Below are 27391 nucleotides of genomic sequence, written 5' to 3'. Positions count from 1 at the left end.
AAGGTGTATCACTAGTACCAAATAATGTAATAATAGACTCACCCCGTGTGCTAGATCATATTCACCATAAGTCCTAAAACTTACTGACCATTTCGAATCAGTTTCATAGATATGTAAGATGTCTTTAAAATCGAATTCCTGACGCATTCCTGGATTATTTCTGAATAAACAAAAATTATATAAAAAAACAATAGATAACAAAATGCATCCTTAATTTTTAAAAATTGGATTGAAACGAACTTGAATTGATACTCAAATTGGTTTTTGGATCCAAATGGTATCCAAAATTTACTATACCATTATCATCATTTCTAGTAACATATTTCCAATATTTTTTTTCTTACTGAAGCATGTCATCCTCTGCGTGAAGACTATTCATGCTGTAACAAATTCCAAGTTCCGTCAAGGTGGCCACAAATAAAGTACAATTAGCATCCATATGTCCTTTGATGTCGCAATCCCTAATAACTTGTTTTGGATTTTTTGCAATCTAAAATAATATGCGAAATATGCATAGAAAATCTTACTACATGCATTGAACTAAGAAGTTACTAGGTTACTTCAAAAATCAATGTCCTGAAATCGTCTACTTCTTTCAAATCAGCATCATCTAAGGATTCTGCCAGTATATCAATCATATTTTCATAAGTCATTCCTACAAGTTTTTTGAAAAATACTTGTATCTTTTCGTAACGTTCTTCGTCGTCTCGAAGGGCTGGCCACTTTCTGGAAAAGATGGGATCATAAATCCTTTGTACTAAATCAATTGCATATAGTATCCTAGAACCACACAGAATATAAATTTTGTGGATTTTATACAACTAGGATCCTAGAATCAACCCTTTCGCTACAAGTCGACCTGTATGTACGAGTGTCGCCTTTAGACGGCCCTTAGTTGACATCTACATTTTGACATGTTTAGAACACTTATTCTACCTATTGATCATGTTTTGCAGTTTTGTCTCATCAAATGGGTTTTCCTGGCAAATTGTGATGGCTGGAAATGGTACATCCCAATTGTGAAAATCTGTATCCAAACCTATCCAAAAGATTTAATATATTTATTAATTGTAAATCTAATAATTTGATGAATGAGCTAAAATTTTCATTATTTTTCACCTGTAATTGTAGGATTTGTTTGAAACTTTTCCCACAAACTAACAATAATAATTAAAGTGGCTACAGCGCCAATTGATGTGAAACAAAACCACATAAATCTGAAATTAAATTAATTTTTAAATCTATTGCAAGAATAAAATAACACATTTATAATTGAAATATAATAGTTTGAACAATTTATAAAAACGAATTATAATATGAATCTTTATTTCTAATTATTTGCACAATCAGAATTCTATTAAGTTGTTGTATTCTCTACCATTTTTGTTGTAAACAAAAATACAATAATTAAAAAAATATACAAATTTAAACATCAATAATTACAACAAATACAAATAAAAAAATTTAATACTATTCTGAATAGTATTTATATCTATGATGTGAATAAACATTAATTTTCCGTCCAGTAAAAAAGTAAGTCAGTAACTCAGATATTTATTATCTGATCAACTAACACGTTATCTGCCACGATAATATCAGAAAAAAATTCACATGGGCCATGGTATATTTATTGGATAATTTAGTTAAAAATGTATCAAAGAAAGAAGAAAACTTGCCAAAATTTCTGGAAAAACACTATTTCAAGTCACACATATACGCCCGACATGGCCCTATCTTAAAACTTTTTTCTCCTTCAACCAAATCGCGTGTGTCAGACTTATATATCTGATGTATCTCATGTCAGACACATATGACTGACATAGGAATTAACGTGTGGAATAAATTATGTGATTTTTTTCATACTTTTCAAAAAATGGTCTATTTTCCTCAGCTATATATCTGACTCCATGTAAGGTAGAACTTTCAAAAAATTCTTTCGTTTGGTAGATCCAACTAGTTTTCATGTCTCTCAGCAATTCTTTGACTTGATTTTCGTCTATATTTCTTTTTTCTACCACATCTTGAACTAGAAATTGAAAAAAAAATAGTTCCATATATATTAATACAGGTACCAAAATTTTTTAACACGTAGAATTTTTTTGAAAAATTAGCCCTTTGCTTTTGGAGAATAATTTGGCAGCTCAAATAAAAATAAATATCAGTTTTTCTAAAACGAAATATATATTTATTATTATTACCTCTTTGTAAATTTTGATTTCGTTGATCTTTTCCCCCAGGACGAACTTGTATAAATCTGGTATCCTTCGACCCATGATCAACTCTAGAATTTGCAATGGCATTTCTATACATTTTGCAAAATTTATTATTGCATCAAAAAAAATATTTAGAACAAACTCAATCAATATTTGTGAAAAGGCAGAAGTTGACACACATATTGACTGGGTTAATATAATATGCGATATTATCTAGGTTTGATGATTGCTTTAAATCAGAACAATATTCAGGGAAGTAGATTTATAGGGATGATATAATATATTATAATTATAATTATATTTTCTAGTATTCTATGAAATGGTATATTTAATATTTGTACAGATACATTTAATTTATTTATAAAGTAAGTGCAAATGTTTTGCCTTAATGAGTAAAGAAGCCTTGAACTTAATTTGAACTTAAGAAAAAAATTCACGAGGGCCATGGCAACTTTATTGGATAATTTAATTAAACATTCGGATGAATCGTATTATAATTCTAGTGATTGTAAAAAACTGCAACAACTTTGGAATTTTTTTTTAATGAAATTTGTATAGATTTTGGACATGAATTGGGCTCTGTATCTATGTATATAAAAACGATTCATAAATTTAAACATTTTCATTTTTTTTTTCAAATAAAGTTTGGAATAGTTTATCCTACGCCACTGATATTAATTTAATCCAGATTTCATTTGATGATAAATTTCATACACAAACATTTTATCTCACGCAAGATCTTTATATAAAACTGATCGATGTGCAAGTTCTACCAAAAGTTTTACTTTTTTACTATTTATTGTCTCAAGAGTCAAATTAGATGGTTTCATGATATACTAAAATTTTTGAGCTTCTACCTGAAGCTTTCATATTATATAAAAAATGTGAAAGCTTCAGGTAAAAGCTCAAAATTTTTGTTTTTAGGATTTCGAGCTAAATTGGTGAATTGATTACCTAATATTACTAATTATATATTAAAAATACATTTTTCATTAATATAATAATATGATAAATTATAGCTAAAAATTATATGATGTACACATATTTATCTCATATCTTTTGTTGATCGTAAATTCAACAAGAATTTTGGATTTGTTGTTATATTTTGCACTTTTACAAAAGTTCTGTTTTTTTTTTAAATATATAATAAATCTATTTTATTTATTTATCATAACACAAAAAGTGTAGAGATTCTGGACGAAGCTTTCATAAACAAGAAAATCATTTTACTTACAGATTAAAATTTATTTGCAATTTTCAAAATAAATCCAATAAAAATTTAAAAATCTATTTATAATTTTTGATTTTGATTAGTTATTCTCAAAAATCTTTAAATATTGGTTTCTTATTGTTAAGTAATGGTTTTCATTATTTGTACCAAATTAATCCAAAATATTTGATATTATTATATATGTAATTGAAGTTCAAAATTTTAAATTTACCGCCAAACGTTTGGCAACATAAGCAAACTTCACTCTTGTTTACTTCGCCATATTTATTTCGTGTCATGACGTGTGTCAATAATTCAACATAACCTATTTATAAAACGAAACAATTTAAGACCATGTGCAAATAATTGTGATAATATTATTTGAACAGTGATATTTTCTTGAATTAATATATTATTTATTTTCTTATATAATGGCAGTAAGTTTAAAAAATTACGTGGCTGGAATAAATTTAAATATGAATTTAATGTTGAATACTATTTTAGGTACAAAAGGGTAAACAAGGCACTAAGGGTGCCAAACAAATTGTTGAGGAGAATATATCGACTTTAAGTTTTTATAGAAATATGGGACTTGGTTCATGTTTGCTGTATTTTGCGATTATGCTAATTTTATTTTCAGATTCATTCTCAGCTACGATTATTGTGAGTAGTGTAAAACCACATATAAACTACTGTTAAAGTTTATATTCAACGAAAGGATATTGCACAATTATTTGACTATTATTTGAATATAAATCTCTATACTTATTACCTAATTATGAACGCATATCAAGTTTTCAACACAAAAGTTTATATCACTGTAAAATCAATTTATAAAAGCTAATTATTTTGTATATATTTATTATCAACGAGCACAAGATTTACTTATTCCATAAAATAATTGTCAGATCAATATTATGTTAATTGGTACAAATGCCGTTATTTCCAACTAATCAATGCAAGAATATATTTAAACGAATGGTATCTTAGATTTTATAAATTATAAAAATATACTTATCAGCTTTGGGTAATATTTTATTCAATAAATTGCAAAAGAAAATGCTGTAGAATTTGAATAGCATTTTTATTTAATCGAAGCACCTTCACAGGGATATCACTTATTGATGCAACTAAAATTTTCAAAAGCTTCAATTCACATACCATCTCGATTTTTTTCATAATCTGGTTGAATAATAAAAATATTTACATTTTCATTTCGGATTAAATGTTTAAATCTTTATTGCCAGTTTTGAAAATATGGTTTATTTTACAGTTTATGAATATTATATGCATTGTAGCATATATAGGAGGCTATCAATTCATGGTGTTCATGGCCAGAACGCAATATACAGAAACCGGTGTCTTGATTGACAGTGGGTTAGATTTAAATCTAGAAGGCGGAATAGCCGAGTACGTTTAATACAATTACATATCTTAATCTTTGTTCTATAATATTTAAATCATTTGTCTATTCCTCTAGGCATGTAAAAGATTTGATAATATTGACGGCTGGAACACAATTATTATCATTGATCTCAAACTATTTCTGGCTCATATTTTTATTGGTTCCTTTAAGAGCTTTTCAAATGTTATGGAGTTCTGTACTGAAACCATGGTTTTTCCAAAGGAATGAGCAGCCCGAAGAGATTAATGAGAAAAAACAAAAGAAATTAGAGAGAAAAATGAAAAGAATGAAATAATTTATTTAAGTTTGAATATTATATGTGAATGCTACTGTTTCCAGTCAATTTTTGTCATATTCTGTAGCTATAAATATTTATGAACAAGACGTATTGAATATGAGCTTACATGTACAAAATTAAGTCTTTTATAAAGCAATTTTTATAATTTTAGTACAAAATGTATTATTGAAATACATGAAATGTATATAATAAGATAACTTGGTTGTGTGTTATATGTAGTAATTTAAATGGGTGTTTTCAAATATAAAACTTTCGAACTGAACCTAATATTTTTTTAAATAATCCAAATGATACATTGCATTCTTAAAATACAAAGTTATGTTTTTTTCAGATTTTATATGATGAAAATAATGTTTTTTTAAGGAAATGGAAGCCCCATTTGCAATTTGCTTTTTCGATTCAGGAAGTTTATGCAAGGTACCTTAAAGCCAAACTCAACTTGCACCTAGTTTCCATTAAATTCAAAAATATTTCAGTAATTAATTTTTAGATGTTCATATTTAAAATAATTTTAGGGCGATATAGAATTATGACTTTATATAAAACTATATTAAATTTTAAGTGATTAATAAAAATTATTGCATGCTCATTATATATCTGTCTATATATCTGATAAATTATTGAGATTTAATCAATTATTTTACGTTGTTCAAGAATTTGTTTTGAATAAGTAAACATCGTTAACCTCTTACGAAAAACAATATTTGAATTTGATATTTTACATATATTTGTTTTAAAACAAAATATAAACATTAGGTAATACCGAACATCAAAATTAATTACGGTAGGTACAATGTTTTCGTTTTACAAGATAGTCGTTGCGATAATAGACACGCTCACTTAAATGTTTTCATGCAATTAATCATTTTGTATATATTCATGGGCCATCAAACGTAATTTCTTGTGATCAGTATCCGAAAAAATTACGACTTGAATGTGAGTATATGAAACTTAACTAATTAAAACTTAAAGCATATATGAATTTAATCCGCTGCAGAACATAATAAAAGTTGTGAGGTCAGAGTTAGTGTAGATGTTTCAAAAATTCATTAATAGCTATATTGTGTAATATTATAGAATTATAGTTCGTATTAAAAGTACTCATAATCAGTTTATCCTGTCGGAAAACGTAACCGGAAAAAGTCCGAGCGCGTGACGCCCAACTTCATGTTTTTAACCTAGAATTCGCGTGTGATCGAGGGTCATAAATAAGGATAAATGGGTCAGTTATTAGAATAGTCAATCTCATTTATGAACGAAGACTAATCAATACATACATGAATAATCTATATTATCTATTTTAAATCAGCTCAGCAAAATATTTGCTATCTAAGGTCGTATTTGAAGATACAGTAACTATCATTATAAAATTACACAAATTATTACGTTAAATCTATATTTGTGTCTAAGAACTAAGTATATGATTGTTTTTGTGCAAAAACTTTTACATTAAAAAAAAGTAGTTGTAAGAAGTAACTTTGCCTTAAGGCAAGTTGTATTATTTTCCCGACATGTGTAATAATTGACTTATACTTAATGAACCTAAATTGATCTTTAGTTATGTAAATAATATTTTTAACTGTTTATTTTGAAAATACAGTTTTCGCTTTCACTAAAAACTAACCATTGTGATTTTCAATTGATATCTCTCAAAAACAATTATAACATCAGTAATCGTATTAATGAGTCTGCCTTAGAGGCTTGAAAAAGTCGCTCTTTTTGAGGAATTTTTAGGAAAGGAAATAAATATTTAATTGAAACGAAATTATCATTTAGCAGGTATCATTTGTCGGAAAAGATGCAGGTCACAATTTTCATGCGAAACAAACAAAAGATACAAAACAAATTTATAATTTTACTAGTGTAGATTTTAGTTGAACCTACAAAATCCAGAAAAAAGTGAAAAATTCACAAATTTTTTGCAACTTAAAAAAGAAATGGTGTTTTCCGACAAAAAATTTCACTGTAGATTGTTTAAAAAGTGGGTTAATTATAACTTTTTAGGTTTAACTGGGATAAATTTTAATCGTGAATACAATGAATTTTGTCTCTTTTTGATAGGACTTTCAGTTTTCTTCCTATCTTTCTCGAAAGCATCGAAAAAATTAAAAATCGAGAAATTGCTTCAAAGTTTTTGTTCCGCTCGTATACATGCTCGACGCTTGCTCACTATTTCTTCTGTAACTCCGAAAATAATTTGAATTTGTTTCTGAAATTTTAGGGATATATTCTTGGCTAGTTTTGGATGACATTTAAATAAAAAAAACGTTTTTTTTAAGCCTCTAAAGTAGGCTCTACCCTTAATTATAGTGCACGAACACGTGCTTGTATGTCCTAAAAGCGCCCATTTTATTAAATTTATAATATTTAACTAATTTTCGTAAGATTGTTTATATTAATCGCTAAGTTGAATTTTATTAAATACGTCGAAACAATTATTTAAAAAAATTAATAAATGATTTTGTTAAATATTAAGCATCTGCTCTACGAAAATATTGGCACGGTTTAGTAATTAGTAGTCTTTGATATTATTTAATCATTTAAATTAATGGTAACATTTTTTACACAACAAAAGAGAAGTATTGTAGACTGCTCATTATCTAACAAAACTTTAAAGAATCTATTTAGATAATTATTATTTAATTTCTGTAAACAATGCACGAATCCATAAACGAATCCATAAACTTGAAATAGCAAGATTTTTGCGAAAGAAGCACATTTTTGCTGGCTTTTAAATTTGCGTAATCTGTTCAGTCGTTTACGAAATTTAAAGAATTTGATTCATCACATCACAAAAGCGACTTCTGACACAAATTTTAATTCTGGTATATTCTTAAACTTTGATGAATTTTTAAAATTAAACCACTTGAAAAGTCGATAAAACATAAAATTAGCAAATAGGACTTTATGGCGAAAACATTTCCTTCGGGAAGTTAAAAAATGTTAAAAAAATTGGTAAAGACAGTTAAACGTGTGTTTATATTTATAAATATTAATAGAATAATTAATCATATATAATATTAATTTTGTCTCCATTTTCATAAATTGCAGTTACATTTTTTACAAAATGCAGCCGCTAAACTCAGGATTGAAGATTCAAGATTAGTTACTAAAAAATGAATTGCAAATATCTTTATATCATAGTATACATTTTCATCTTGTACATAATAGCTTTATGTATGTCTTCAGAACACATGGAAGCACAAATTAACAAAATGCAAAAAAGTCAAGCCGATTGCGTTAATCAAATCGCATCGTCTTATTTTCCTCACGGAATGATTATTTATTCAGTATCAGTAAATATAAATGGAAACTCTATCATAAATACAGTAGAAATTGATAGCACAGTATTAAAATATTTGCATTTGCAACTTGACTGGCAAGTTTTAACAAAATACACAGCTTTATCCCATGCAAAATGGGATGTTCATTTAGAACGCACTTTTGCATATATATTGCTCATAGAAACGCACGAAGATTTCCTAAAGAATTTAGATGTTCTCAAAAATTTGCCAACTTGGAACCCCAGTGCATACATTGTAATATTGTTAATGAATTTAGAAACTTCCAGTACGAAATTGGTTATACAATTGATAGAGACACTATGGAGTCTTTATGCCCTAAATACCTTAATTTTTGTACCAGATAAAAATGACAACGCAATTTTGCAAGTTGTTTCTTGGTTTCCATATGCAAATGGTAGTTGTGGAGATGATTTTCACAGGTACACGCAAATAAACACCTGCAAACATGGCAAATTCATATATGAAAAGGATATGTTTCCAGAAAAATCACCAAGAAACATGAATAACTGTATAATTAAGGTAGTTGCAATTATTTGGCCACCATTTGTTATTGCACCTCCTGATTATGAAATAAAGGACAATGTAGACATTCCTTTGCAAAATGGATATGAAATTTTAATGTTGCAAGTTTTGGAAAAATATTACAATATAAAGTTTGTTTATCGATCATTTTCTATTCCTGAAAATTGGGGCAGAGTCACCAAAAATGGAACGTGTACCGGAATGTTCAAATATCTTTCTAATAAAAGTGCAGATATAGCAATTGGTGGAAATTTTGCTGAAGCTTATGTACATAGATATTTTGATCATTCATTAGATTATCTTCAAGATTCGCAAGTATTCGTGTTTCCACAAGCAGGATTGGCACCTGGTTGGAAGAATTTTGGGACAATTTTAACACCAATTGTATTATGCAGTTTTGTGGTAGTTGTAATATTGACTTCTGTGGTGTTTTACTTATTGGCAAAAAATTCACAAGAACGATTATTATTTAAATCTTTTTTTGGTGCTTTAATGAACATATTTTCGATGACAATGAATAATTTTATGGGTACATTTCCTAAAAAAGTTGCGCTCAGAATGTTGCTCATGTTTTTGTTTTGTTTTAACATTAATTACGTTGCCATATTTCAAACAGGACTTATAAGTACATTTTCATTTCCTTTAAAAAATTATCAAATGTCAAGTGAAGATGAAATTGTGGAAAATAATCTCATCGTAGCCGGAGTTTCTACTGCTAATTATGTATATTCTTTTACAAATGATTCAAACTCTTTATACATTTTGAAACATTATCACAAAATCTCTGCAACTCGTTCTTTGGAATATATTGTTAAATATAAAAATATTACTACATTACTGAGTACACTCTATCTTTCATGTATGCCACAGGATGTTTTAAGTAACATCTATGTTTCACAAAAGATCATAATTAGTATTCCTGTAGAAATAATATACTACAAAGGGTTTCCTCTAAGAGAAAGATTTGATAAGGTTATATCCATATGTATTTCAGCTGGTTTATTTGATAGATGGAAAATTAGCATTCAAAAGTATTCAAAAGCTGATGAATCAGCAACATTGGAAGATGAAAATATTTTAAATATAAGTCTTGAAACATTTAGTGGTGTATTTATAATTTTGATTATTGGATACACTTTGGCATTCATTGTGTTAATTTTTGAAATACTAGATAACAGGTGCAATAATGTGGATCATGTGAAAAAATCGAATAAAAAATAACAAAATATTTCAATTCAAGAATATTCAATTTATTTAAACACTACTAAATTGTAAACAATCAATTGTAAACAACTTGTCAGCATTCTCTGCTAAATGTAATTATTTTTATAGATTGCAGAATGAAAATAAAATAAAAAAAAAATTTAAACACTACAATACAAAAATTTATTTTATTTAGATTGGTTGCACCTATCAAATTTGTAAACAAGACATTAAAGTCTTGATCAACAAAAATAAATTATAACACAAAAAAAATTTAGATCGTTTCAACAAAATTATTGCCCAAACAAATTGTCTCTACGAAATAGTTTCAAATTGAATTCTTGTTTGCGTTTATTCAATTTTTTCAAAAAAAGTTTTAATTGTTACTTGTAAAATTTAACATGAGCAAAATGAATGTTAGAATCAAAATCAAAATTGAGTTCTAAACTCATCTATAGGAAACATATTAAAACAGAAATAAATTTATGATATTTTATATCAGGTACTAAAAGTGTTTAATAAATATTTAATATAAAATAATTAAATCCGAGATAAAAAAATATTATAATAAAAAGATTAAAATCTAGTTCGACTCTATAATTCATACACGTAATAATTTATACATTATACATTTTTTATTACCCATAAATTATGACTATATATATATAAATCGTATGTTTTTTTATCATTCAAACAATCTATATATTATATATTACCTATAGATTTTTATTCTACTGAAATAAAGTCAAAGTGAGATTTTTTAAATCCAAAATTTGAAATAAAAATGTTGAACTAGCAATTTAAATCAATTAGTAAATATAAACTAGAATAAATGAAAGATGGAAAAATTACTACAAAATTGGCAAAACAAACATTTATAATATTTATATAAAATGTTTGTTATAATATTTAGAATTTTTTAAATTTCTTTAAATTCTACATTTTATAGAACTTTGCTGATTAATGGCATAGGTATATACAAAAAGTACAAAATAAATAGTTTAAATAATTATTATTCGATAATAATTATTGGCTAGAATAAACTAGAATGTGTTTCAACATCGAACAAAAAACTTCAAAATTGTTTATATTTAGGTAAAAGCCGATATTGCAAGTGTATATACAGGGTGTCCCAGAACTCAACGTGAAGCCAAAACGAGGTGATAGTATTGACTGTAATTGTCGTAAAAAAAATAGTATTTGATATTATCCAATGTTTCGAAATTATGAGCTTTTAAGTGCAATCTAAAGCTTTGGCGAAATTGTGATAATTTTTCTGTTATTGTTGTTAGTTTTTACCATTTTTGTTCGTTTAGGTTTTGAATTGCAAATAATATTTCCAGAAGAAAATTCAAAATTAACGACACTATTGCTTCAAATTTTCAAGTTTTAGCAATCAGAACATATTTTTGACAGAACATATTGTTGAATTTTCAAGAATTAAAATTTTTGTTAAACTATATACATATATATATATATATATATATATATATATATATATAATTGATCGATATATAAATTGATCGACTTTGAGAGGCCCTTTAAAAAAACATTGTTGGCAAGTTTTATCAAAAGTTTGCTTATTTGCTAATAGTATGTTCAAATGCAGTATACGAGGTCTGTTCAAAAAGTACCCGGAATTTTCGTTTTTTCAAAAAAATATTTATTTATTCGTCTACATTAATGTGGTCCCCTTCAAAGTAGTCCCCCCCAGATATAATACACTTATGCCAGCGTTTTTTCCAATTTTCGAAGCACCCTTGATATTCACTTTTTGATATGTCCTTGAGCACTCTCAGCGATTTTCTTCAATCGAGGAAAACCGCCGTCCTTTCATGGGTCTCTTCAACTTTGGGAATAGGAAAAAGTCACACGGAGCCATATCTGGTGAATTTTTGCACTTTGCAACACTTTATTACATTTTTTACGCAAAATTTAATACAAATTCTTTGACTTTTCAATTCTTCCATTGTAAAAATCGCCGAGCTCAGAAAAACACGTCGAACCTTAGCGACTACCACAGACAAAGTAAACAGTGAATATAGCTGAAAATTTCATCATACTTTAGGGGCATGTATACCAACACAATAAAAAAAAAATTTTGACAATCAGACACTCCAGACCCGCGAAATTTAATTATTAGTAATTCCGGGTACTTTTTGAACACACCTCGTATATAGATAGTGTGTAAAATGCACTAGTAAAAATAATGCTATATTTAGGTCTTTATTTTTTACTCAAAATTTTTATTATCTTATTATTATTATTAACTTCCCGTAGGGTAGTTATAATAATGGGCCCAAAATCAAAAATGAAAATTTTTGCATATCTTCGCGTTTCAGGGGTTTCTGAACAATTTAGCATACCTCAGTAAAAATAGATGTGTGTGTGTGTTTTGAATGTCTGCATTTTTTCGTTCACGTTTTCGGGCGCACGGATCAACCGATTTGAATGGTTCAAAAAACATTCGATTCCTATTGATAGAAAGATGTGCTAATTAGTTTTTGGCAAAGGCAGATCCAGCCGTTACGGAGATACGGAGCAAAGAGTGCAGGAAATAGAAATCAAGTTTTTGAGAGAACGGGGTATCCGATTTTAAAGATCTAAAAAACATTCAATTCGTAATAATGAGGAGAAGTGGTGGTTAGATTTTGGCAAAGGCAAGTCCAGCCGTTTCGGAGATACCGAGCTAAATGTGCAAAAAATGGCAGATTTTAAGAGAACTAAGCGTCCGATTTAAATGATTCGAAGAACTTTCTGCTTGTTTTAACAAAATAATGGGAGAAAAATGTTTCAATTTTTTTTTGTATATCGAAAATAATTCAGATTTGATTTCTAATTCTGACTATAGTTCTAATATACTTTAAACAAATAATTTCAACTTTGCAATTCAGTTCATAAAATTCTTATAAATGTTAGACAATGTTACAGTATTTATATTAATTTATTTGAAAACATTTGAAATTTCTCGAACATTTCGTTACTGTACGGGTAACGAAAGTACAGGAATTTGCCTTAAGGCACGATGCCATACACACCTAGTTAACTTCCCGTAGGGTAAGTTATTGTAATGGGCCGAAAATCGGAATTGAAAATTTTTACATTTCTCGACGTTTTGAAGGTTTCTGAACGTTTTGGCATACCTCAGAAAAAATGGATGTGTGTGTGTGTGTGTGTGTGTGTGTGTGTATGTATGTATGGATACAAATTTTCGTCCACGTTTTCGGGCGTACGGATCAACCGATTTGAATGGTTTAAAAAACATTCGATTCCTATTAATAAGGAGAAGAGTTGATTAGTTTTTGGCAAGGACAGGTCCAGCAGTTACGGAGATAAGGAGCAAAGAGTGCAGAAAATAGCAATCGAGTTTTTGAGAGAACGGAGCATCCGATTTGAATTATCTAAAAAACATTCCATTAGTAATGATTGGGAGAAAGGGTTATTAGTTTTTCGCAAAGGCAGGCCCAGCCATTTCGGAGATACAGAGCTAAATGTACAAAAAATGGCAGTTTTTGAGAGAACTAAGCGTCCGATTCAATTGATTCAAAGAACTTTCTGCTTGTCTTAACAAAATAATTGATTTTGGAAAAAAAATTTTGTACCATTTTTTTTTTTTTTTTTTTTTTTTTTTTTTTTTAATTTTTTGTATATCGAAAATAATTCAGATTTTATTTTTAATTCTGACTATAGTTCTAATATACTTTAAACAAATAATTTCAACTCTGCAATTCAGTTTATATAATTCTTATAAATATTAGACAATAATACAATATTTATAATAATCTATTTGAAAACATTCAATATTCCTCGAACGTTTCGTTACGGTACGGGAAGTTCCAGCAATTTGCCTTAAGGCACGATGCCACCCACCCCACTAGTTATAATTTTATTTTGAGTATTCCATTACACTCCAGCTCTGACCTTTATTGTATATATAATAATTTACACAGACGTCAATCAGTGTGTAATATAGATATTTTTTTTTATAATAAAAAATTGCACAAAAGCGGAACCGTTTCCCACCTTTCTTCAGAACGAGTTAACATTGTTGATGAATTTTAAACCAGAAGACAGTGCAGTGCTTTTCGCTCTAGTGACAAGACGTTCTTCTTCTTGAAGAATATTCTTCACACAAGAATATAATAAATAAGAAACAGAATTTTAAATTTTTAGGTAAGTCGATATTATATTTATAGAATTTATAGCAATTAATATGTTATGATTTATTTTTCAAAAATTTTAAATAAATTTTATGTTTATAGATTTTTTTGAATGAAATTTTTAAGAACCTCATTTCTGTCTATGTGATATTTTTTTGTCAACAATGTTGCCTATAGCAATTTTTTTCTTCTATTTTTAAATTAATTTATAATTATTTTTTGATATTATCATAGCAATTAACACATTAATTGCTGCGAAAATATCAGAAAAATTTTCACATGGACTATGGTAATTTTATTACAGAATTTAGTTAAAAATGTATCAAAAAACTTAATGCCTAAAGCAATTTTTTTTGGCCAAATTTCCTGATAAACATTATTTTTTATGTCACACATATATGACTGACTTGGTTCTATATTGAAACTATTTTTCTCCTACTACAAAATAGCATCTGACATGGCTCATGTAGAACTTTTTAGCGTCAGACACATATGACTGACATGGTGATTATCGTGTTAATAATCTCAAAATAAGAAAAAATTCAATGTTGATAATAAATGCATTATAAAAGCAATTAAATTATTGAACATAGTGAATGGTCAAGCTAATAAAAAATCTATAGTACTAAGTTGAAAATAAGAAAAACTAAATAGAAAATAAGAAAAAATTCAACGCAAATTGTGAGAAATTTATTATACAAAAGCAAATAAATTATTTATTAAACAAAATAGTTTGTGTTTTAAATAGAGAAAATAAAATATAATCCAATAAATTAAGTAAACTAAATTAATATCAATTAAAAAAAAATTACCGTAGATCGTAAAAAATACATAATAAAAGTAATTAAATTCTTTATTGAACAGAAAAAATTTAAGAAATTAGAATAAATTAAAGTAGTAAACTCAATAATTATTAAAAAATCTTCAAACTATAAAATATAAAATATAAAATATAAATTGTTAAGTAACCTAATAATAATTTTAAAAAATTAGATTATTGTAAAAAATAAATTATTACAGAAAATAATGATTTAACAAAAATATATAAAAAATATGTAAGTTGCAGAAGAAATAAAATAGTTATTATAAATTAAAAATTATTTTCTATTATAGAGAATAAATTTTTAGTAGAAATATATTATTGAATAAAATGAATTGAAAAATGAAAATAATTGAATACGTATGAACAAAAAAAAATACAGAAAATAAATTATTCAAGCAAGTAAATTATTATAAAAAGTATATAATTGAAAAATAATTTCTGCAGAAAATAAACTATTAGAGAAGCAAAATATTTAAAAAATTAAATTATTACAGAAAAATAATATTAGAGAAAATTTGCACAGAATATGAATTATTACAAAAAAATAGAAGGAAATAAATTTCCACAGAAAAATAAAAAAAACTTTTTAGATAAAATAAATCATTGAAAAAAATAAGTTTTTGTAGAAAATGAATTTTTACAAAAAAAAAAAATAGAAGAAAACAATCTTTCACAAAACATAAATTATTGAATGTATTAAATTTTTCCAAAAAAAATAGACTATTGAAGAAAATAAATTATTAGATGAAATACTAAATAAAATAAAAATTAGAGAATATAAGTTAATATAAAAAATGTAAATTTATATAAAAAATTATAAAGTATAAAGTATTACAGAAAATAAAATTTATATTAAGATATTAATATATTGTTTTAAAAAGATTAAACAAAAAATAATATATTAAATCTAAAAAATTACAAAAATCAAAAAGATGAAGAAAAGAAACTAATATATAGAAAATAAGCAAAATAAACGAAACAAAGAAAATAAACATAATTTAAAAAATAAACAAAAAAAAATTAAAACGATAAATAATATATGAAAGTTATGAAGACAAAAGTTAACAAAGACAATGAGAAAATGAATAAATTATAAAAATTAAAAATAATGTTAACAGAAAAAAATATAACAATAAATATGAAAAGGTATTTATTTTGAACGTGATACCAAAATGTGTGTCATCATTATGTAGTTCTAAAATAATTACAAACCAAATATCTTAAAAAGATTTATAAAAGTAAAAAATTTGCATACAAAACCAGAAAAAAAATCACACACTCAAGAAATATACAGATAAATCAGTGCATATCAAATATTTCATTTTCTCATACAAATAGATGAGCAAACTTGACACAAATAAATTGCACAAAGTCACAAAAATATATTTAACATTTTGCACCAAAAATGAAATAGGTTAGATAGATCGACTATTATTATTTAACCAACGTCCCAAATTTTTGTGCGAATTCATATTTCGGTTAAATCATATAACACGATGAGAAGATGATTATATAATCATCTCTGAGTCCAAAAGTGTTACAGTCCAGTTTTAATTCTTGATTCATATGTGTGTAAGTATGTCACAATAACCAGAAACGATTTTTTGTTACAAAAGCAAAAGTAGCCGTTTCGGATCCGATAGAAAATGAAAGTGATAAAATTCGACGATTCTTAATAATGGATACTGAATTTTATGAGTCATATTGCAACATTTTAAGTTTATCAAATTCCATCAGAAATTGAATATTTAGGTGTAGGTAGAGGTATAGAAAAACAGGATGGATGAATGTCCTTAATAGCAAACAATATAGTTAACACAACTAGTGGTTTATTACATGGTGTCTTAAGGCAAATTGCTGGAACTACCAGTATCGAAAATTAAAATTTTAAAAAACCTGCAAAATTTTTTGGGATTTTTAAAAACATTTGACTTTTTTGAAAAATTTGATTTTTTATACATTTCGAAATACTTTGATTTTTTTTGAAAATATTTAATTTTACGTATAGTAATCGCAAAACAATCGAAAATGAAATTTTTTGCATATTTTTATGTTTTGAAGGTTTCTAAACATTTTGGCATACCTTAGAAAAAATGGATGTATGTGTGTGGGCGTGTGTGTGTTGGATACAATTTTTCGTCCACGATTTCGGGCGCACAAATAAACCGATTTGAATGATTAAAAAAATATTCGATTTATATTGATGAGAAAGTGTGCTGATTAGTTTTTGGCAAAGGCAGGTCTAGCCGTTACGAAGATACGGAGCAAAAAGTGCAGAAAATACAAATCGAGTTTTCGAGAGAACGGAGTATCCGATTTAAATGATCTAAAAAACATTCAATTTGTAATGATTGGGACATACAAAACACACATAAATACACATCCATTTTTTCTAAGGTATGCCAAAATTTTCAGAAACCTTCAAAACGTGAAGATATGCCTACTAAAAAATTTTTAGATTTTTTTTTTAATTTAGGAAAAATACTCCAGTCCAGAGTATTGAATATAGGGATGCTAGAGGCTTATGAAATTAATGTATATCGAGTATATTAATCATACTTCTTTGAAATAAGAATGGATATATACTGTAACTATTTATTCACCAAACCAAATAAAAATAATTTCATAACTATTGTTAATTATTTTACAATTTTTGGGGCTAGTTGTAACATTTACCAAGAAAGGTATCAAACACAATGATACCTCTGATAATTTATTTTTTCCTTATTTTTAAGTAAATTGGCATATTTCTAAGAAATTCTTTTCATAAATCTACGAAACCTACGATTGATACACATAAAACATATGGAGTTTCTAGTCATAGATTTTCTTATCACAAATCTACACATTACAATTAATACAAATAAAAGATATAGTGTCTCATGTACCATAATTTACATGTTCCCATATCTTATAAAATATACATTCTATCTAATTTTCTTTACTTGCATCTGTATATAATTCCTGTATGTTACAACTCAATCCAAATATTTTTTCAACAAATCCCAGGTGTGATTTTTTTACAATAATCAAGATAACTTTAAAGTTTATGCAATTTAGCATTGACAAAAATGCTTACACATGATCAAAGATTGGTGAATTTGAAACGAATTAGGGTATATAAAATTTGAAATTAGTTAATAATAAGGCAAACCAAAATTTCATGATAATACTAATTTATATTGCCTGACAACAATAACGCACCTGCACACTTCTGTATACTACGTCGGCCTGCGGAACAGTAGCTATATAGTCCAGTCATTTAAGCTTAAATTAGGTACGAATCTCGGAATTCGAGATACCCAGCTGTAAATACTTGTATATTGACACCTAAAAGTTTCTCAAAACCTACATATGGTATTGGCACCCTACCATATGTAGGTTTTGAGATAACTTTAGAGTGTCAATATACAAGTATTTACAGACTTACAGCTGGGTATAATAATATATAAGAATATACAAATATTATTTGAGCTCCTATTAAAAACGCCTATGTTACTACTTACCCCTGTTACAATAAGCTCCTAGCTCCTCTAAAAATAGATCACCACACATCTTACACTCCTAGATACAAACTTTAATAAATTTATTACCCCATATGACAAAAGCGCCCAAAACTCTACTTTCTACTCTCGGAACCCAATTTACTATTACTAATTCCACATTTAATTATGTTTATTCTAATAACCTTTACGGGTCCAAAATTTATGTAACCTACAGACGAGTGATTCAAAAAGCCATAAAAACCTTTCGAAATAATAAACTTTATCTTTTTTATGGCCGAAATTGTTAAATTGTTTTTATTCTCGTTGCACAACTTTTATGACCGTCCGAAGAACAATGGAGTCATTCTACAATTGGACAGACTGCATTTCCTTGAATGAAGAAGCGGAAATTAACACTTTGGCGGCAAATTTGAAAATGTTTTTGATTTTAAAATTAAACGGTGTGAAATGATATGATAATTAATGGATATTTAGTTATTAATTTTCTGAAGGAGAAATTTATTTTTTAGAGTAAAAGGGCGATTTCTTAATCAAATTTTATAACAGTATGTAAGAATCAAATTTGAAAATAAGGTTCACACGCGATTGAAGAAAAACTGTTTTGCTATCGTACGAAATGGTATTTAATTTAAAAATAAATATATCATATAACAGTTTTGAATAATGTTTATTAGTAATCTTTTTTGAGCAGCTGAAGTATGTGTTTTGCCTATAAAATTTATTTTCATTTTGAAAACCTCTAAACATATAGTAACCACGAATAATACAAATTATTTCAAAGATTCAGATTTTTTATTTGTTTTATTATTTACACTATATGCATTTTCACAGACTTACACCCTAGTCGCGCCTAAAGAAATTCTACTTCACGAAGGAGAAGTTTATGTTTTCGTCAAAAAATCCGATTTGCTAATTTTATGCATTCTCGACGTATCAAGCCATTCTGAATCGAATGAGAGTGAATTTTAAAATAGTATGTGTGTTTGTGTATGCGAGCCGATTTTTCACCTTTTGTCGATGTTTTCTCAAAACGGCTGGACCGATTTTAAAAATTTAAAAGCCATTGATCTAACTAGGTTTGGACAATTTTGTGCGACGATAGGGCAAGCCGTTTCTTTATAATTAGCAGAAAAGTGTAAAAATTTTCGCATTTCTCATTTTAGCCCATAATTCTGAATCAATTTTAAATATTCCAAAATTGTTAAAAAAATATTGCTTGAGAATTGCATTGATTAGTTTTTGGTAAAATTCGGTTGGGCCGTTTCTAGGTAATAAAATTTTGATTTTATTTTTTTGACGATTTTGATGAAACTTTGTTTAACGATACCTATCAGAATCAATGCCTCTCTAACTAAAAATGTTTCAAACAAAATGTTTATATAAAAACATTGTAAAAGATAAAGTAGTAGGTGATTTTACTGAATATTTTTCCCTTAAGTATCCATGTCTCTGTTCCAATATCATTAATTATTCAATTAAACAATGAATTTCTTTCATCAGTAGAGTTGTTAATAATAAAGTGGGTTGCTGAGTTTAATTACAATTTGAAAATAAAATAAAATTGGGAAAAATGAAATAATTACTATTTATTACTATCATAATAAATTGCTTTATTACTAGCAAAATAAATAAATTTTTTCAATGTTGTCAAACGATTCAGAATGATTTGAAACGTCGAGAAAACACAAAATTAGCAATTCTCAACATAATCTCCTTCGGGAAGTTAATTATATTAATAATCCACGACTTCAATTACTATTGATCTTGAAATTGAACAATAAAACACCAAATCATCATTTATAATTCCAATAGGTCAAAAATCTAAAAAAATTGCAAATCATCAAAATAGTCTTTTCATCTTGACCTTGTCAAGTTGCATTTTTGAAAATCATTCCGATATTTGGGTTAGAGAAAGTTTGATACAAAAAACATCTTATACAATTTCGGTGCAACCGTGTAATTATTTAAACATTAAAGAATTGAGAAATGTGTTATGTATTATAAACATTTATTTGTTAATCTGAATCAGAAGAGCGAAAATTTCAATGAACTGTTAAATAATAATTAATTTTAGAATCTATTTGGCAATTAATTTGTTTTGGTTCAGTGGAAGAATTAGAGAAACGATGGTAAATGATTATTTCGCAATTGTTCCGGGTTTTATGGAATTACTGAAACTGGATGAATATTTTGTTTAGATGAATTCTCATTCCAACAGTATTGAGTAATTTATACTGTCTTGTTTATTCCAAAACATGATTGGCAACATTTTTGTATACCGAGTTTCTCATTATTAACTTTCCCAAGAAAACGTTTATATTTTTACCAATAAATCCGACTTGCTGGTTTTATGTTTTCCCAACATTTCAAAGCATTTTGATCAAAATTTAAAAAATTGAGACAAAATTTAACCCGAATTAACCATATCTCAATCCTAAAAAACGAGTTCAATTATTTTTTTTTAATTAAAAAGAAATTTTATAAGCACAATTTTTCGTCTACATTTTCGTACAAATTCCTGAACCAATTTTGAAAATTTAAGTGATTTTTTTATCAAAATAAATATACAATTCTTATTGGTTAATTCAATTATTAACACCAGTCTTTCTCAAAGATAAGAGGCCTCTAATAAATTTTATTCGCCCTCACTGGTAAAATTTTCTAATTTGGAATGTAAGGTTACATCAACTAACATAGCACACTATAAATATGTAATTAAAATTAAAAAATAAAGTTTTTTAGAGATTATGTAGGTATAAAAAATTTGGTAGAGGACGCTGCAAAAATTTTGATCTTCAAAGGGGGCGTTGGAAGAAATAAGTTTGAGAAACGCTGATTTACACATATTGATAATTTTATGAAACTTGTTTCATTCTCTTGAAATCAAAATTGGAAAATTTATGAGCGAAAATTTTATCCCAATCAAGGAAATAGTCCAGAAAACATTCGATGCAACTATCAATTCATTTTTTATAATTAAAAGAAATATTTTAATTTTATAAAAATTTTCGGCTACATTTTTGCATAAATTCCTGAACCAATTTTAAAAATTTGAAAAATGAAAATTTTGAAATCTTGGAAATGAAAATTTTATTATCAAAACAAGAAGCCTATTATAATTGATTAATTCGATTATTTACACATATCTAGAAATTTATGAAACTTGTTTTAGCCTTTTGTGACCAAAATTGGAAAAATTATGAGCCGAATTTTTACCTAAATCGACCTGTTTCAAGGAAAATATCCAAAAAACATTTGATTTAACTCTCAAGTCATTTCTTTATAATTAAAAAAAAACGATTTTAGAAGCAAAAGTTTTCTGCTGCATTTTCACACAAATCCTTGAACTGATGTTCAAAATTTAAAAGTTGTGTATTTAAAAATCATGAAAAGGAAAGATGTGAAATTTTGTTTTTTTACTTTCCGAAGTTCAATTGTATTCTGCAATCTGTATATATTATTACATTAAGCAGAGAATGCTGACAAATATATGGTGAAATAATTAAAAACAAAAAAAATATATAATCAAAAAATACAGTGTATTCAGAAAGTCATCAAATTTGTTTTAAGGCAAATTGCCACTTACACCTAGTTACTTAACTTCTTCACCAATTTCCAATACAGGTTGTTCAACATATCAAATCTGTCCCACCAGGACATAAAAATTGCGCAAACCATCAGGAAAAACTAGCTGTAAGTGGAATTCTGTCTTAAGGCAATTAGGGCATCGTGCCTTAAGGCAAATTGCTGGAACTTCCCGTACCAAAAATTATTATTTTTTTTAAAACGATTAACATTTTTGAAAAAAAATTACTTTGAAAAAATAAGATTTTTGAAAAACTATAAATTGGACAAAAAATTAGTTTTTTTTGAAAAAAAAAAAATTAAAAAAAAAAAATTTTTTTTTTTAAAAAATTTTTTTTTTTTAAAAGAATTTTTTTTTTTTTTTATTTTGACATATTGTGGAAGATCTGAACTTTTTTTTCAAAGCAATCGTACTGCTTTAACTACATAGGGACAAAATATAAAGCGCGTAAGCGCCGCGTCGCTGTCTAACGCATAAGCATTGGTACGGAACCGATAGGAATGTTAACAAAATGTATACTTATTGTTAAAATCTCCATAAAATGTCTGATAATTTGATGTGCATATGTCTAATGATCATTTTTGACCACCAAATGGCTCATTTTTTTACTTTTTTCTCTATATCTCCGAAACCGCTGGACCTACCTTCATGAAAGTTGTATCGGTTCTTCATCTTGTCAATACAAATAAAATGTTTTTTGAATTATTAAAATCGGACGCTCCGTTCTCTTAAAAACTGAGTTACCGTTTTCGGAACTTTTTGCCCCGTATCTTCGGAACGGCTTGACCTGCCTTTGCCAAAAACTAATCAGCACGTCTCCTTATCAATACGGATCGAATGTTTTTTGAATTATTCAAATCCGTTGATCCGTGTTCCCGAAATCGTCGACGAAAATTTGTATCCGCACATACATACACACACATACATACATACATACACACACACATACACACACACACACATACACACATACATCCATTTTTTCTAAGGTATGCCAAAATGTTCAGAAACCTCTGAAACGTAAAGATATATAAAAATTTTCATTTTCGATTTTTTTGCGATTACTATAACTTGCCCTACGGGAAGTTAATAAAAACTCGAAAAAAATTGCATCACAATAAAAGTGTCCATTTTTTGAACCAGTTTTTATTCCGTCATCGAAAGTTATGTACACGTCTTCTTGATGAAATAACAAAAGTACTGTAATGCTTTTTGCGGTTCTTTCAATTACTCTTTATTTCATAATGTTTTAAAAATTATTTCATAATATTTTTGGTTTATGCTTTTTTAATATTTGATATATCACGATGTTGGCTCTCTTAAGTATATCCGGCAATAAAATAATAAAAAATGTGTGCGTGAAATATTAGATGTTATATAATTTCACTTCCACCAAAAAATGTTAATTGCTTAGAAGCATGCCACAATAGTAAAGAAATTATTATTTCTTTCATTAACACGTTGAATGCCAAGATAACACCATAATTTTTTTACACGGGCCATGGTAACATTATTAGATAATTTGGTTAAAAATGTAATAAAGAAACTTAATGTATTAAATAAAAGAAAATCTTATTATAAAATTCCTGGAAAAACACGATTTTTTATATATGACTCAAGTGGAACTTTTTGGAAACTTATTTGAATAAATATTCTCTCTTTTATAAAAAATTGTAAAAATTCATTTTGAATTATTTGATCAATACAGTTGATGTATTTGAATTATTTGTATCTAACACTGACATGTTATATAGTTTATAATGAAACATTATCTAAAATTGCAAAAATAGCAGTAGTTTATACATTTTACCAATTCATAATCATCACCGAGTACTAATAAATACTTCATATAGCAAAATCGATAAAAAATTGATGCAAGTTCCTGGAAATCAGTTTATATATAAATTTTGAATTCCATGAACATTTCATCATAAAATCATTAGAAAAAAATACATCTAAAAATATTGACAAAGCGCCCAGAGGGCACTCCCAAAATAGTTGTACAAAGAGAAACTTAAACCTAATGCATATCGCACCTTTTAAAAAAAATATATAATGCCATTACATAATAGTTCTCAAATGATATTTTACGTTGTAAAAGAGTAATATTATATTTAAAAAAATATTTAATATTAAAATAAAAATATTTAAACTTTAAATCTATGCGATAATTGTGTTTGTGGAATATGGAGCACTCTGAAACATTTAATATTATGATATTATTATTTTCAATACAAAAAGAACGAAAAAGATAAAATCAACAAGTAAATTTTTTTAATATATTTTACTATAACAGTATCTAATTTTTTTGGTAGATTGATTTTGTAGATGTACTTTTCCCAAAATTTTTTATAAAATTGTAACTCACAACAACAATAATGTTTTATTGACTGTTTGGCTTGAAACAGAATTTCTTGCATGAATTTTTTTTATTTGTTTTTTTTTAAATGCCACTGCTATTTCAAAAGTTAAATTTTTGTAATATATTTCATTATAACAAAATCTATTTTTTTGGAAAATTGATTTTGTAGATGTACTTTCCCCAAAAAATTATAAAATTTTAACTCACAACAGAAATAATATTTTATTGACTGTTTCGTTTGAAACAGAATTTCTTGCATGAATTTTCTTTAAATTTGTTTTTTTAAATACTTCTGCTATTTCAAAAGTTAAATTTTTATAATATATTTTATTATAGCAGGATCTAATTTTATTGCAAATTGATTTTGTAGACACTTTTTCCAAAATTTTTCATAAAATAGTACTTCACAAAAAAAAGTTTTATTGACTGTTTGGCTTGAAACAGAATTTCTTGCATGATTTTTTTTTATTTTTATATTTCTAATTCTAAACAATAAATTAATATTGAAACAAAATGTAAATTATAATTACACATAGCTCAAAGTTCATCTAACCATTCGACCCACATTTCCAAAACAAATTCTTGTTCTTAATTTGAACTTTTGTGTTTTTTGCCGAAGGCAGATGATTAATCTCACCAGGAAATGAGTAATCGTTCTCACGAAAGTTATGTAATTTCTCTCTATCTTAAATCAAAAATAAATCTATAAAATTTTCGCAATCTTATAAAATCTTGTCTTATAAAATCCACCTACTGGAGGTGATCCATCGTCGACGCCCATGTTGGGATTTAGATTTTTATTATATGTGTGATGAAATAACTAAAACAATTCTGTAATGAATTAATTGAGTTTTGTTTTATAAAGAAATCGTTCATCGACCTTTATCAAATGGCGTTTGATTTTTTTGAAATTCGTGAAGCAACTTTTGAGAAATCTTTGGCAAAAGGTCAAAATATGACTCACATGCATACATACTTTTGTCAACAGAGCAAAATTGGCAAATAGGATTTACTAGCCAAAACATTTAATTTTAATAAGTCAATAAATCCCAAAAGGTTGCCGAACCCTAGTCAAAACACTTTCTCCATGTCTGAGAATAATTATTAATATCTTCCGTGGTTCAGGCGAACCTTGATCATGATAAAGACATTTGCATTACATCATATTTAACAGTTGCTCAAGATAAAAAATCGTCAGTAAATTTCTGTACAAGAATAAATAATTATCTATATAACGACATGTAATTTAAAAGCAGTTGTTGTTATATGGTGTAATCCATTTCTCTGTTACAACTTCCTGGGTAATAAGAGTTGTTGATTCATTTTAGAGATGAAAAATATCTGATATGAACAATTTCTCTTAGATATGCATATCTAGTATATATATTAGGGTGGTCCTTAATATGGACATTTTTGAATTTCCTTGCTCCCAAGGGCTCAAATGGTTCCAAATTGATAAAAAAACAATTCTCTGAAAGTTTCAGCACTTAATATTGTCTTTTAGATAGAGCGCAATTCAATAAAAGTTTTATATAAAAAGAGTATGATGTAAACAATTTATATTTTTAAGGATAAGGAATATTTATCGTAAACAGATTTTCAAAAATAATATTTATTTTTTAATCGAGTTATATAGGATATAACAATAGTTATGGAATGCTTACGATTATTAAATAATTATTTTTTTCCCTCAATATTGATTATTTTTTCTTAATAGTTTTAATGAATACTATTAAAAATTATATCTGTGTGGTAAAATTAAATTTATTACTCTGATAATGTTTACATAACAGTATTCTATATATACCGTAATAGAAGTATATTATTCCTTCGAACAGGCAGTCGAAATAGATTGAATTGAAACTTCTTTCTTTTATACCATGATGGAATACTCCTTCTTTCACTCTTAGGTAGATATCCTCACCAGGTCTGTAATTTGAAACAATTTTTTTTCAAAAGCAATTATTTTGTTAAAAAAGCAGCAGTTATTTGAATCATTCAAATCGGATGCTTAGTTTTCTCAAAAACTGCCATTTTTTGAACATTTATCTCTGTATCTTCAAAACTGCTGAACCTGCCTTCGCCAAAATCTAATCACCTCTTCTACCTATAAGTACAAATCTAAAGTTTTTTAGATCATCAAAATCGGATACTCCGTTCTCACAAAAATTTGATTTGTATTTTCTGCACTCTTTATTCCTTAACAAAAATTTTTATTTTCGATTTCGGCCCATTACTATAACTACCCTACAGGCAGTTAAAAATTGTAAAAACCTGCATACGAAGTGTATGTCGAGCGACAATACTACTGTGTCACGAAACTAAAGATAAAACCACCCAAAAACAGGTTTTACCGCAATGTATTTCGTTTATTAAATATATAAATATCTATCATAACAAAGAAATTAAATGCTATCTGAATGTTACATAATAATAACTACAGTCAAGCCTCCGATGACGCCAGTGAGTACGCGCCATGTATTTATTATGGAAACTGTGTTATATGGAAATTAATAAATTCCAAAGGCAAATTGCAAATTATTATTAAATTTACAAGTTCATATAGATATGTGATAAAAGCTGAACTAAAATACTATTTCCCAACAAAAAAAAATCGAACATAACTTAAAAATGACTTACGTTTTGTGAAGTAACTCTGAAATAGCAAAAACCGATGTCGAACACAGCTACTATATAACTTGGCATGTTTAAACAAAAATATTGTAAAATTTACAATAATCGCTGAAAATGAAACTTATGTTTAAAATTTTTACACCAATATCTAGTTATTAGAAGGT

At 26.9% G+C, this 27391-nt stretch overlaps 2 protein-coding genes across 2 annotated transcripts in view; one reads left to right on the top strand and one right to left on the bottom strand.

Annotated features, from left to right (window-relative positions):
• Window positions 1-27391, bottom strand: part of LOC113379171 (sodium channel protein Nach) — a 29893-nt gene that overhangs the window by 2192 nt on the left and 310 nt on the right. Inside the window, exons 2-8 of the mRNA XM_026619520.1 lie at window positions 2199-2281; window positions 1864-2026; window positions 1120-1217; window positions 937-1039; window positions 561-726; window positions 345-490; window positions 43-160 (exon numbers count right to left, since the gene is read on the bottom strand). Of these exons, the coding sequence (XP_026475305.1) occupies window positions 43-160; window positions 345-490; window positions 561-726; window positions 937-1039; window positions 1120-1217; window positions 1864-2026; window positions 2199-2281 (877 nt within the window). The remainder of the gene's footprint in view (window positions 1-42; window positions 161-344; window positions 491-560; window positions 727-936; window positions 1040-1119; window positions 1218-1863; window positions 2027-2198; window positions 2282-27391) is intronic.
• Window positions 3762-5222, top strand: LOC113363261 (transmembrane protein 208). The gene is made up of 4 exons (XM_026605751.1): window positions 3762-3860; window positions 3928-4086; window positions 4697-4833; window positions 4904-5222. Exons 1-4 carry the CDS (start codon window positions 3855-3857, stop codon window positions 5121-5123), a joined length of 522 nt encoding a protein of 173 aa, XP_026461536.1. The 5' UTR covers window positions 3762-3854; the 3' UTR covers window positions 5124-5222.

The sequence above is a fragment of the Ctenocephalides felis genome, unplaced genomic scaffold (assembly GCF_003426905.1).
Source record: "Ctenocephalides felis isolate EL2017-DRISC unplaced genomic scaffold, ASM342690v1 CF-g0.4_SCAFFOLD_00845, whole genome shotgun sequence".
Taxonomy (NCBI): Eukaryota; Metazoa; Arthropoda; class Insecta; order Siphonaptera; family Pulicidae; genus Ctenocephalides; species Ctenocephalides felis.
This window is presented reverse-complemented; position numbering and strand designations above follow the sequence as displayed.

Excerpts from the sequence above, each read along its gene's own strand:
- LOC113363261 (XM_026605751.1), top strand. Across the intron at positions 4,087-4,696 it reads CATTCTCAGCTACGATTATT|TTTATGAATATTATATGCAT; the intron begins GTGAGTAGTGTA and ends TTTATTTTACAG. Across the intron at positions 4,834-4,903 it reads CTAGAAGGCGGAATAGCCGA|GCATGTAAAAGATTTGATAA; the intron begins GTACGTTTAATA and ends CTATTCCTCTAG.